The sequence below is a fragment of the Myripristis murdjan genome, chromosome 13 (assembly GCF_902150065.1).
Source record: "Myripristis murdjan chromosome 13, fMyrMur1.1, whole genome shotgun sequence".
Classification (NCBI taxonomy): Eukaryota; Metazoa; Chordata; class Actinopteri; order Holocentriformes; family Holocentridae; genus Myripristis; species Myripristis murdjan.
The window spans coordinates 13697031-13711120 of NC_043992.1; the positions used below are offsets into that span (position 1 = coordinate 13697031).

At 41.0% G+C, this 14090-nt stretch overlaps 1 protein-coding gene across 1 annotated transcript in view; it reads right to left on the reverse strand.

The window, feature by feature from the left end:
• Positions 1-14090, reverse strand: part of acsl3a (acyl-CoA synthetase long chain family member 3a) — a 39777-nt gene that overhangs the window by 16552 nt on the left and 9135 nt on the right. Inside the window, exons 4-7 of the mRNA XM_030066321.1 lie at positions 13607-13784; positions 6721-6830; positions 5910-6048; positions 2548-2698 (exon numbers count right to left, since the gene is read on the reverse strand). Of these exons, the coding sequence (XP_029922181.1) occupies positions 2548-2698; positions 5910-6048; positions 6721-6830; positions 13607-13784 (578 nt within the window). The remainder of the gene's footprint in view (positions 1-2547; positions 2699-5909; positions 6049-6720; positions 6831-13606; positions 13785-14090) is intronic.

Consider the following 14090-nt stretch of genomic DNA (forward strand, 5'->3'; position numbering starts at 1 on the left):
CGTCAACACTGGATGTTCGGTAGACGTCGAAAAAAGACGTCGTCTGGCGTTACAGTCTGCACATTCAGGTACCAAAAGAGGTACCAAAATTGGACGTCCAAAAATGACGCATTGAAGACGTCGGTTGGACGTCTCTTTGCACGGTGGGCTGGGATGCATGCACTGGAAAGATTTTTACGTTGAGCAAAACATCACATCCTGTTACTGAGTTAAGCTGAACATTTCTGAGGTCGGGTTAAAACGCAGCAGGATGGCTAACGTTACACTGCAAGCTTCTTCACATCCAGCGGGTTTCACTTCCAGGCTTTAATAATTGTGTCCACCATGTTTGTTAATATTTCAGAATGAATTAGCACCTTTCCTGCCGTGTCATTCCATGTTATTACAACAATGACAATTAAAAAAAAAAAAAAAGAAAGTAATCAGTCACTTCCGCTATTTCTTATTTACACTTACATTTCTTTTTGTTGTTGTTGTTGTTGTTGTTTTTAATTTAAAGTTGTGTGTAAAGTTTTTTAGTTTACGTTTTTGATCTGGTAGTGGATTTGTTTTTATGATGAGTCCCTGTCATAATAACAATAGACATTGAAGACATTTGCCAAAATGTAATAAAAATGACATTTTCCATTTTAAAATCCCATACTCATAACCTAATTTTGCTTTATTTGGCTGTTGACGAGAGATTGATTGATTTAGATAGTCTGGACAGGCAAAAAACACATGAAATGCGATTTTTGCAGATTCGATCCAAACCACATTTGGAGGTGGTTTGACATGCGATTCCAATTGGATTTCCACATTGGATTTCTGCGTCTCAGTCTGGACTGTAGACATTTGCCTTAGACGACTGAATAAAAAAAAAAGATTTACAAAGTCTCAGAGACTGAAGTTAACGATGACTAGTGTTTACTGACAAATGCAGTAGCAATGCAGGTCAGCAAGGTAGACTGACTAGACTGCAACAGGAACAGCTACTAGGGATGTCACAAGAACCGACTCTTCGGTACCAAGTCGATGACAATTGTCCAAAAATATGACGGCACCCATTTTTCTATGGGACTGTAGGTACCCTAGACACCATGTATTTGCTTAGATTTAGTGTTTATTTAGATTTAGCCATCAGCAGGCCATAACTTATTCTTCTGAAATCGGCGGGCTGCAGTATACATATGATTTATGCTTGTTCAAGTGTGCGCCCATGAAAAGATGGCTCCAGGTGCCGCTGGAGCAGCAAGACACACAGCAAGAGGATTTTGCATTGGAGGCGGATGCTCAGGAGATAATAATAAATTCACAAAACGAAATATGCAAATGGTGCCATCGAAATTTCCCATGAAATAGTTGTTTCTTTTTCTAATTATGTATAAGCCTGTTTATTATCACCATATTCTTCTCTTGTCTCTGCTGGATACTGCAATTGAAATTCTGTGCAATCTGAAAAGTTGTTATTTAAGCACAGTTGACTTATTGCTTGTTTTAAATACTTGAAGGCTTAAATACATGACTGTTCAACAGATTTCAACACAGGAGTGTATGTTGGAGTAAATGGGATTTTTTCTTTTTTTTGTCTTTTCTTTTTTTTTTTTTTTTTTTACATGGTATCAAAATGGGTATTGAGAATCATGGAAATTCACTGGTACTGGTATCGACTACTGAATTTCTGGTAATGTGACAACCCTAACAGCTACACTAGAAGTCTAGACTACAGAAACCATGGCCATCCTCAAACTAGACCTGACTAGAAACAAAGCAGTGGTGCGAATGGTGAGCACTTCAGACAACCTGACAAAGGCAGAGCGGAGAAGCAAGGCTTGATGTCAGCTGATGAGCTGATGGGAGACGGCAGCAGGAGGCGAGAGTGGGCCAGCAGGTGAAGAAGCTCATGAGAGTTAGCAGCAGCAGCAGCAGACATATTTAAGTAGAAATGGCCAGACTATCCAGGTACTGAGCAGTTTGACTTTTTACCCCTTCCCTTTTTTTTTTTTTTTTGAAAATCATGAAGTTTAGGGCTGAATTAGCAAGTTATCTCATGCCTGCTCTCTATTGATAATCTCTAAGCTGGTATCAGTATTGTTATGTAGGCCTACATTTTTGCCATGTTGTCTTTTCGCTGTAAATGTCTGTTTGTATTTCTGTTCATGGGCCTTCAAATCTATACCTGTGAGTCCTTGTTTGTGCTGTGCCTCCATGCACTGTTCAGATTACCTAAATATTGAAGCCTACTGACCATATGCGCCATAAACACAGGTGACACAGAATTAAGGTTCTGTTCCATTTAAGTCTACCAGAATCTTTCCAGCATGAACAAAAGCAGGAGCCTGGCTCTGTTTGACTACATGGACAGGAATCTTAATTAATGTCATTAGTAATACTTGTGTTTACCTGCCATTATATATAATTTTCCATCCTTTTCCAAACTTTAAAGCCCTATATGAGGAGTGTACAAACGTATGGTGTTAATTCCGCAGATTCATCCACATGGGAATGCACTATAACAGAGCCATGGTTAAATATCTCACACTGCACTACAGACGACGCAGTGCCTACCTCAGATTGGGTATCCTCTCGGCCATTCCTGTGATGCCGGCGATGATGTTGCTGTGGGAGATCATGACGCCCTTTGGGATACCTGTGGAGCCGCTGGTGTACATGATGACAGCGATGTCGGAGGGCAGCGGCTGTTGTCGCCCACGCGCCACTGTACGATGGACAGATGACACACACAGAGACATGCACACAAACACACATTAACTTGATACTGTGGAAACACATTACAGACTTGCAACAGCAATTTGCATGGTTTTTCCATTGCGAAAACACACACACTAATGTACAAAGAGGGCACACAAATGTTTAATCGCTGTGTAAACATTAATAATGATAGCCTGTTTCAAGGATAGAGGTTTTATCGGGGGGGCTAGAATAAATCTCATTAGCTCCATGTGCACAGGAAAAGCAGATTTAGCAAAACAAAATTCAAATGGATGCAAAAGGTCCAGGAAATATGAGTGCTTGTAGTTCACTAGAGATTGTATAAAACACAAACAGTTTACACAGAGATGGAAAATTAGTCAGCTGTAATATTAAACAAGCAGGCCACTGTTCAGTAAACCTCTGTAAGCCTTTTAGCACTATCAGTGGAGAGAGGAATGTGTCAGAGAGCCGACTAGGCCAATCAAAGACACCATCTCCTCCTCTTTGCCTCTGTCCTGTAGACTTCAACAGTGTACATTTGGCTGGCACACTGTCGCCTTAAGTAAATCCAGTCCTGGCTGGTGTGTGTGTGTGTGAGAAAGTGAACATGTATTCACGGGACATCCCAGCCACCCTGTAAAACATCTTTTATATTGCATCAAACCAGCTCAATTACCTCAATATGTCATGCATCTACAGACACAGACAGTGTTGATACTGGGAGGTGTGGAAGTGAAAGTTGTGCAGGCTGCAGTGCCAACTCTATATCCCAGACACGTGAGTTCAGCTGTCAGCACTGGAACCAGCCATGGCCTACATATTACAAGCAGGATTATTTTTTCCTACTTAGGTGCCAGATAGGTGGGATCGGCTATGTAGGATGACACAATAAATGCCAGAAAGTTCAGACTATTAGGGAAACGCACTTGATAGAGAATTTATTATTTTTTTGTGAATGCTGTCTTACTTCTGAGACATCTTCATGTAATAAAGGTTACAATGCTGAGAAGTATGTACAATTAGTTGTGACTTGGGGTTGCGATCTCTATTCTGTTCACATCTGTGCTTAGAGCCAGATATATTAGTTTGCTTCTGAAACTATTTATTGTTTTGCGGATATATTGGCACTTTATTAGAAATCAGATGTTGGCCAGGCAATGCTGTCAACTTCCAGTATGATGGATATGGTGATGCAGTTGCAGTTTAAGAAGCATTCATGAAGCATTTCATGCACAAGCTATACGTGTTTGAATCCTATCAGAGTGCAGCATGAATAGGCCGCTAACATTATCCAGTTGAAAATTTTGGTGTCCTAATTACCACTTCGGCAGCTTTTAAGTAGCCTTATTATAACCTTAAAATATTGAATACTGGCACAAAATATTTGCTTTCAACAGCTTCAGTCCAATAGTATCAGTATCAACCTTCAACCTGAATCCTGCCCGGGCTCGTTTGTGAGCTGTGACTGCCACCCACTTTCCTGGGTGCTGGATGTTTGTAGAGGCAGACAGGGAATAGGGTGTTAGGAACCGTGCCCTTTGACCCCTGCACTCCTCCACTGCCAAGGATCAAATCCTGCCACAGGCCTGCAGTACTTTGCTTCCTCTCTGTTCGCCCTGTCTGAATACATAAATAAAACCCAAATCCTTCAAAAAGGAAACAAAACCAGTCGGCAGTTTGCCAGGCTAGCAGCAGCGTGCCCTCCATGTGAGAAATGAAAGCTGTTGTTTTTCCTCTCAGCTTAATGTTGTGTGGAACACAAACTGAGCAGACAGACAGAGAACGGGGAGAGGGACGCCGGACCGGGTGCAGCGGGGGAAAGAGGGAGAGGAAAAGGACGTGACAGTCGCAAGGGGAGGGTCCTTCTTCTGACGTTCACTCGGCGCTCGGATGTGAGGCGTGGAGGAGTGTGTGTCACTCCGCGAGCTGATGTCATGTGAAGTTAACAGCAGTGTGTGTAAACATGACCCTGCCCAATATCCCAGTGGTCCATCCTCCCTTCCTTATCCTCTTCTCTCGCTTTTTATCAAACCATAACAGCACCAGCTCCTTTTTTTTTTTTTTTTTTTTTTTGGGCCAGCCTGAAAGGCCAACAACTTAAAACAAACAAAAAAAAAACAACAAATAAAAACAAAAACAAAGAAGGGAAGGAAGGTTTCCTCACCCATTCACCAACCAAGCACTCCTCCTCTTCCTCTCAATCGACCTTAATCTGACACAGATGTGAGCACTTCCTCATTCACATGACCTGCTGGGCTGATCCGCCGACCCCTCCCCCCCATTTATTGGGTGAGTGGGAGCATCCATTAGTGCTGCTAACTTCTGAGACATTTCAAGTATACTGACTCAAAAAGGGGAAAAATTAAGTGTGAATGAGGGGATGGCAGGTGGGTTGTGGATGTGGAGACATTTGGGGTTGCTGCCGTTTTTTTTTTTTCTTTTATATTTCTTATTTCTTTTATATTTCTTATATTTGTTTTCCCATACTTAGTCAAACCACAGGCCACTTCTCATCATGTGCAGTTATCAATTTTTTGGATTTTGTGCATTTATGATAGAAGCATCAACTGAATGTTTTTTTTTTTTTTTTTTGCAGATTTGTATTCCTTGATGTAAATTTGAATGGTTATTTTGACTAGCAGGGATTTTTTTGTTTTGTTTTGGTTTTTTTTTGTTTGAATGACTGTTTTACTTCTCTATCACCACATATGTACCCATTCTATGTGGCTAAGTAAGATGCTTCACTGCATAACTTGACTTGACATATAACACAATAGTTCAACATACTGTATATCCAGTACATGTAAGCATTTATATCTTCTGGTCAGCAGAGGGTGAAGCTTTTTACATTTTCCAGTTTGTTTGTAATAAACAGAAGAGGAACTGAGCAGTCAGCATGAGCAGTGATAGCCACCATGCCTGGGCAGACAAAGACAAGAAAGTCAAACAGAAAATCCCAATAAAACCATGTCATCAAACACGACGTTTGATGGGGTTGAAACAGGGTTGAAAAGCCTCTGAAGCAGCATGTAGATCACGGGACACTTAAACTCTTTAGTGAAATGCTTTTAGGTCTGTGAGCAGCACATTAGAGTGAGGCAGCCTTCATTGCCGACTTTCACCCTTACAGACGTTCAGTAAAATACTGACAGATATCTGATATATGTCATATGTTTTCTTTGTGCTTCTGTTTGTTGAAAACAGACAACAGTTACCATTCTCAGGTTTCGCTCCCAGCTCCTGAACCGCCGACATGTTGTGAACACTGATGCCTCGTGGGTAGCCCAGCCACGTTGTAGGTGTGTTGTCCACTACAATAATATGCTGCAGCCTGGGAACCTCACGTAGGATGGCCTGACACACACACACACACACACACACACACACACACACAGCATGCATGACACGTATACATGTATATACAGTTACATGTGACACAAACCAGGTTTCCTCTTTCAGCAGTAACTGAAAATCCTGTGCACATTAGCTTCATCAATATTTACACTAAGAGAGGATGTATGACAGTGAGCAGAGGAGAGGTTTGTGTTTAGGCTAAAGAAGTTGGACATGAAATGCCAGCGCATGATTTATCTTTTGGGGAGTGGAAACTGTCCAAAACGTGCCATAATGCTCAACACGTGCACCCATCTTGTCCTCTTTTTTTATTATCCCCCAATACTGAATGTCTTAATAAAATGGCTCAGGGAACATGGCGAATTTATGTGTAGCAAATATACTGTACAGAGTATAGATTTATGGCTTTTAAGTTTAGAAACTGTACGAGTCTGCTAGGCAACATTAGATGAGTTGCCTCAACATTGTGGCTTTATACATATACGGATATTTAACTGAGCTAGTGATGGTAAACTCACGCAAACTCAATTTATTCTTCTAACTAGCGGGAATTTACCAGGCTTTATAGCTAGAAATGAAGTACAGTAATATGAAGATGGGGTATTCTTAAGGGGAAAAAGAGATTTATGTTAATAGTACCACCACTTTACCACTGCTTCACAGAGATTTCACCTTGAGTCTGGTCTCCAGCAGCTCTCGGCTGGTGATGATGTGTGTGACCTGGGCCTCGTTCAGCCCATGAGCGATGGCCGGACCACCCAGAGTAGAGTAGAGGGTGACCACTGCAACACACACACAGATACAAGATGACACACTCTATATACACCGTACATCCCTGAGAAACTCTCTCAAACTAATTATACATGTGCATCCAGGTTTATCAGAGCTATGTCATAGAGTTCATCATTACACCATAAACAATACACAGTTATGGGCCGAGCTCCTTTCCAGTTCTAAGTATAACATATATCCAGCAGGTTTAAGTGGGGAAATTGTGTGTGTGTGTGTGCATGTGAAAACATTCCCTTCCCCAGAAGGGAGAGCTGTCCTTAATAAACGCTCTCCCTGCAACACTTTTATTTATTGCAAATTACTGTTTATTCTCTCAGGGTTTTTTTTTTATTATTATTTTTGGTCCCTATGGTCAGAACTGAATTTGGAATAAGTATTCTCATGCTTTCTTATATGTTTATGTTGTATGTTACTTTAATGTTGGTCTCAGTGCAACCATTTTGGTTAGGTATCTCTAGGAAAAGACATGTAAACTCAGTGGGACCCGATAGGTTGAATAAAGGTTAAATAAAACACACAGAGACAGACACATTTTGAGACCCATTTTGCAAGAAGATGTTTTTACAGGAGCATGAGCCAAAGGAAGAGGAAAAACAAGCAAACAAACACAAAACAGATCCTCTGGCTCTTTCATTTGCTGTTAAAGCGCTACATGGATTGGCACAAAGCTACATGTCAGATCTCCTAAGCCCCTATTCCAGCTCCAGGGCCCTTAGATCCTCCTCATTACTCCTCTACATCCTCGTGCTTTCAGCATAAATCCAGGGGTAAACGTGCCTTTTGCACTGTTGCCCCCAGACTATGGAACAACTTACCCCTCAAGATCAGATAATCCCCTTCAACTAATATTTTTAAATCCTGTTTTTAGTTGTTTCTTTTTACTTCAGCCTTCGAGACAGTCAGCCTTGAGTTTAACATTTTAACAAACATCATAATGAGCATGTGTGTTTTATTCTTCATGTGATGCTCGATGACATACTGCACCTTTTATTTACATTTATTCATTTAAATTTAGATTCTTTTATCTTGCAACTTTTACCTCATTGTACACTTTGTCAACATGTGTTGTTTTGAAATGTGCTCTATGAATAAATTACTTGACTTTGTCTTTCATGTGTCTTTTCAATAGTGACCAGATTAGTGCTTTTCTCTGACGCCTCGCTGTCCACAGAAGTTATACATCACTACTCCTGAGGTCTCTGGAGGATGTCAGCCTGCTGTCCGAGCCAAGAGAACTGAGCATCACTATTCTAGGCCCTAGTAGACATGTGAGCAATACAACTCCGCCTGCACTCTCCGAGGAGGCAGCTGTGTTTTCTGTATCATAACACAAGTGCACTTGATTGTCCCATCTACCAATCAATCACACGTGAGGATCATTAAAAATGAAAAGGAACAAAAAAATGTCATACAAACATGAGCCAGCTCTGGGCTGGTGTGCAGTATATCTGCTGGGTTAGTATGTTCAATTTTCCACAAGACAATTTAGACATCTGAGAAATACTTTGCAGATATTAGCAAATTAAATAGCTCATCAACAGAAAAAAAAGGAAAAGGTGATCTCTGGAAGCTGCAAAGCCCAAAAACCACAACGATCAGCACTTGGCACCAAAGTTGAAAAAAATTAAACTTAAAACATGAAGCTCCTGAGGATTATCACTTTAACCAAAACATCAAAATGGTTTTCCAGAAAACAACAGTGCCTCTGTGTTATCAAAGGGTATCAAGTCAATTCCCTGTGGGCAGTTTATTGCTCCACATCCAGCGAATTTATGCACTTGAATGAAGTCTCCAACCAAACTAGAGGTGTGTATCATGCTGCAAGTCAGCAGTTAGAGGGGACATCATTTGTTTTGTATCGCTGCTAGGGGGAAATGAAAGCGCTGACAGTCTACCATACAGATCAAAAGGATGTGATCTGTCATGGAAGATGAATTGTTGATGTAAAAAGGGATGAATTTGTTCTTCCTCCAGCAGGTTTTCCCACCTGTCAAACTGATGCACCATGCCAATGTCTATTTTATGGCAAACTTTGCACCTTTGCACAAAGAGGCTTGTGTACGTTTTAAATTTAATGTGTAAACTCAGACTTGGTAAGAGTTTACTCTCAAACTAGCCTGCATTTGAACTTAAATATAATTGGTGCAAAAGGCTGCCAAGCTGTATATATAATGCTCACTGCTGTGTGCATTTACACTGTGGTGAACTAGTTTAGGGGGTGTGCGTGTGTGTGTGTGTGTGTGTGTGTGTCTGTGTGCGTGTGTGTGTACAGTCAACATATAGACAGCGCGGCATGTGTGTAGATGGAGCGTGTACGTGCTCCATGTCTGCACGACTCAGCAGTTCTACTCTAGCGTGTCCCACAGAGATGACATCATCTAGCGCCTTCAGGGCCTCAGGATGGCCTCCTAGCCAATAAGAGGCGAGCCCTCAATGGCTCTTTAGGGGAAATAAACATCACTGGAATGTTGTGTGTGTTGCAGCTATCTACATTTGTGTGACCTTCTGTGTGCGTGCTCACATACATGTATGCGCTTGCCGAGGCACCAGCATTTAGACCAATATTAAGCTTGGGGGGCTCCACATGAGAATTTGTAATACATCAAAAAACAGAAAATATCTTAGTTATTATTTCCTGAGACCTACATATTGACAGATGACGTGGCCTGGCTGAGTGCAGTGCATAAAAATACTGCAGCCAAGTCCTTCAGAAAAGCTGAGACTAGCTGAACTTTTGACAAAATGCGGTAAACATCGTCTGCTGATGGATGAAGTTAATCAGCCAATGAGCCCTCCATAACGCAGCCTGAGTGGTTACAGCACAGCATTCGACAAAAATGCTGAATTAGACAAAATATTGGGCCAGCATCGGCATTTTATTACAAATCTGCTATGCATCATGTTGTCCAGCTCTGATACTGTGTAATGGATATGATGCAGTTTGATTGACTACATTCAGTATCCACCGTAGAATTGATCAGTGTTACTGAGTACTTTTAAATCACGTTACACACATTGATATGAACATTTAATTTTGATCATTGCTCATTTGATCTGAAAGAAGAGGCCTTGTATTTCTATAGGACCTTCCTGGCTCAGTAAAGGATGAAAAAATGCTAGTACTTTAATAGCAAAAGCAGTAGTAGCTTTACTTTTTAGTATTATCCTGTGTTTCAATACAACGTGTTGGCATCCCATAAATGTTCGATCAAAGACTTTTCCACACTCACAAAAATGCAATTCTAGGAAAAACCCTACATGGATTTTTTTTTTTTTGCACACAAATTATCAAATATATGTACAGCTTTCAGCAATTCATACCAATCAAACCCCATTACACTTATATATGCGTGCATTTCTATTTCTAGGTGTGCACATTTCAGTGGGATAGTAGTTGCAAGGCTGTGTGGAGGTTAGAGCACCAGTAGCCAACTAATTTCAGGTCAGCACCCCCCAGGAAGAATGGACAGATGGGGTGAGAGAGGAAGAGCGAGGTGAAGGTGAAGGAATGAAACAACAGCAAAAAGAGAGACAGACAGAGACAGAGAGAGAGAGAGAGGGCGAGACATCTAGAGAGACAATGTTGACACAGACACAGGGGCTTATGGGACAGGGCTTAGTGACAATACGTGCTTGCGTCACAGAGGTCCGATATTTCCTGCTTGGGCGTGACACCTCCAGCCGTGAGATCTAAACACTAGTTTATTAAAACGCATTGAAGAAATGCCCTAACCCCGGCAGCGAAGCATGTACTCCTGCAGCTGGAGTTAAATCCAAAATCATTATAATTGCACTTGCATGATTTTCATGCCACAGCAATGAGAGTTAAAGAGGAAATGCACTGTACATGAATTCCTGCACAGAATACCCCATTTATTTAACACGCACATCTAATGACAAGTGGAGAGAGCTAGCAGAGGTTGAACACAACTGCATGTTGACAAAGAGCCAGTAGTGGATAGACTGTCCACACACACACACTCACTCACTCACACACACACACTCACACACACACACACACACACACACACACACACACACACACACACACACGCCATGTGTTTGAGTTCACTGGGGGCCTTTGGCTGACTCCCTGATGCCTCTGTCAACATCAGATGCTCACGTAGACCTCCTCATCCCTCCTCTGACGCCATCACTCCTCACTTTCTCTCTCTCTCTCTCGCCTCCCCTCTCTCTCTCTGTGTCTCTCGCTCTTTCTCACCTTTCACCCCTTTCCACCCCCCACTGTATGTGTTATCCATCGCCCCAGGCTTTTTACTGTCCTGAATATTTGTCTTTGCAAGAGAGAATAATACATTTCTTGGCTTGCGCGCACAGCATATTTAATTTTATTGTTGCAGAGACCATGACATTTTAATGGAGCATTAACTCAAGTGCACAGAGAAAAGGAAGGAGGTTCCTCAAGGACAATCAAAATATTAAAAATAAATAAATAAATGTTTAAAAAAAAAAAAAAACAGAGCACATGGGAGAGATGGTGCTTTTAGTAAGAAATTTAAGACATGCATCAATCAAGGAAAAAAAAACAAGGGACACTTCTTGAGATGATAATGTTAAATAGGCTTCGTTAAATGCCTAATTATGTTAAAACAATCTCAACTCGCTGTTGAGGGCAACACTGCTGAAATGTGAGGTGTTTTTTTATTGCTTCAAGATGGACTAGTCATTAATTAAAGGCCTTTTAACTTCTGCAATTCAAGAAGAGGCACCTTGGTTCTTTCTGAAATTTGTCAGTCCTTTATTAAAGTGGTACTTCAAGGACTCTGGTTTTTGCTACTATGACTGTATAGTCAGATATCATCCCGCTGACTTGTTGAAATGAAAATAAAAACAGGCAGCTGGAATAAAAACCCAGTGTGAGGCTTTTTTAAATGCTGCTGATATGAAGCCATTCATACGTTCATAAAGGGTCTATGTCAACCAATTTGAGCTTGTTGTTACGGTCAAATTTTCCAAATACCTTATTTAAATCACCACTAGATTAACGTGCACATTCATTTGTGCACGGTGTGCACAGGTGAGACAGCAAAAAGTGGTTTGAAAAATACACAGTGCAAAATAGTGCTCTAGATCTTGACACTTGATGGGCTAAAATATGCGCTATAATTATTCTTCACTATTTTGCACCATGTCTTGCTATTAAATAACTCCTTTTTTTGTACTTGTACCTATGAATCATTTTTCGAGGCTTTTTAAGCTCTTATAAATCAATGTGCAGGTTCCTCTGTCCTCTGATGTTGTTGAAGGATCTGAACTTATGCACCTGGAGAAACTGACAGCTTCATGGCCAGACAGGACAGTTAAGGTGAAGGTTAGTATCAGACATTTTTTACAGAATCAAAAAATACTATGACAAGCCAGAAAATCATTTTATGGGACAAATGAACCCTTTGTATTAAGAGTGTTAAGAAACAGTGTACAGGTATAAAATGACAATGCAATGTTGCAGGTATGAGTGCAGGCATGTGTCACCGTGACAAAGAAGTGAAATCAGCCTGCGGGTCAAACAAGAGAAAGCGAGGGATGAGAAGGCGAAGTGATGGAGGAGAGAAGGACGGGCGGAGGAGAAATGGGACACTTATGTAACTGAGAGCAGAAGGGACAATTTGACCTTCTTCTGTCTCTGCCGCGCTCTGCACATTACAAGTTGTCCCTAAATTTATTCTAACCCCTAACATGCATGCACATGCACACACACACACACAAACACAAACAAATGGCCACGAATTTGCTCTCATTCACACACATTTGGATGATGCTCAGTGGGAACCATCCGACTGGAAAAGGCACAGGGAACACAGAGTCGCCTTCAAAGAGCGACAGTGCACAAGGTCACGAATAGAGCAGCAACTTGTGATTATTATTGTCATTATTATTATTATTTTCTTGATTCATTGATTAGTAGTTCAGTCCATAAAATGTCAGAAAATTGTGAAAAATGTTGATCACAATTTCCCACAGCCCAAGGCAATCTACTCAGATGTCTTGTTTCGTCAGCCCACAACCCAAAGATATTTAGTTTACTGTCATAGAGGACACATGAACCCATAAAATATTCACACTTGAGAATCAGTATTAGAGAATTTGGAAATTTTTTTCTTAAAAATGACTCAATGACAATCAATTGATTATCAAACTAGTTGGCAATTAGTTTAATAGTTGGCAACTAATCGATCATTCAACTAATCATTGCAGCTGTAGTCACACAGATAATGTGTGCACTCACCCCTATGTGCACGGACAGCTGCGCCCACAACATAGTGCGCAGAGTAGTGGAATATTTTTACAAGGGTTTGAGGGATATGTTTTTTTCTTTAAATGATGATGAAGCTACCACTATTTTCCTTTGACCATGGCAAAACATTCCAAAATATTAATAATTTTAGTTTTCCCCTGAGACTTCAGTTTTGACAGGTTGAAAAATAAAACTTTCAAATTGCATTTAGACTATGGGATACTTCAGTTGCATTGTGACCCTGGGTGATTATCATAACCACAATCACAATAATCCTAATCAGAATTCAGGATGTTGAGAATTAACTCGGGTTAAATGCTTCCCACTGATAACCCATGTAAATTTGATCAGTTCTATAATGCATGTGAAATGAACCAAACTGTATTTTACCCATCATATCAGAGGTGCACTAAACAGTTAATCATATATGTATATACTGATGAAACTGATATAAAGATCAGTATACATGATTGTGCTTGTGCCTCCATATCACCGGTTTGCTCTACTCACATGGAAAGTTGTACATGAAGCAGGCCTGGGCGGCTATGATCCACTCGGCCCGGGTCTCACAGAAGATGGCGATGTTGTTCTTTGGCCTCTGCCCCAGCGATGACAGCCCGCTGCCGAGCCGCGATGCTGCTGAGTGGGTCTCCTCGTAAGAAAGCCAGCGGTACTCACCCAGGATCACCTGCAGGGGGAGACAGAGACAGAGAGGCACAGGCAAGAGAAGAGAAGAGTGTGAGAGAGAGGAGGAGAAGACTCTCTTAACAAATGGGTTCCATATAACACATGTTTGTACAACGTATAACCTTTTAATTTAAGAAAAAAAAGAACTTCAGGAATGGTTTTATCCTAACATCATGCTCAAATGGTATTCGATAAAACCGAATGGTGCTGTAAAGACATATTTATGAATGTATGAGACGAAACCACACAGGAGTCTTTACTCTGATTGATTCACTTCATAGAGAGCCACTGTTCTTACCAAAGAACC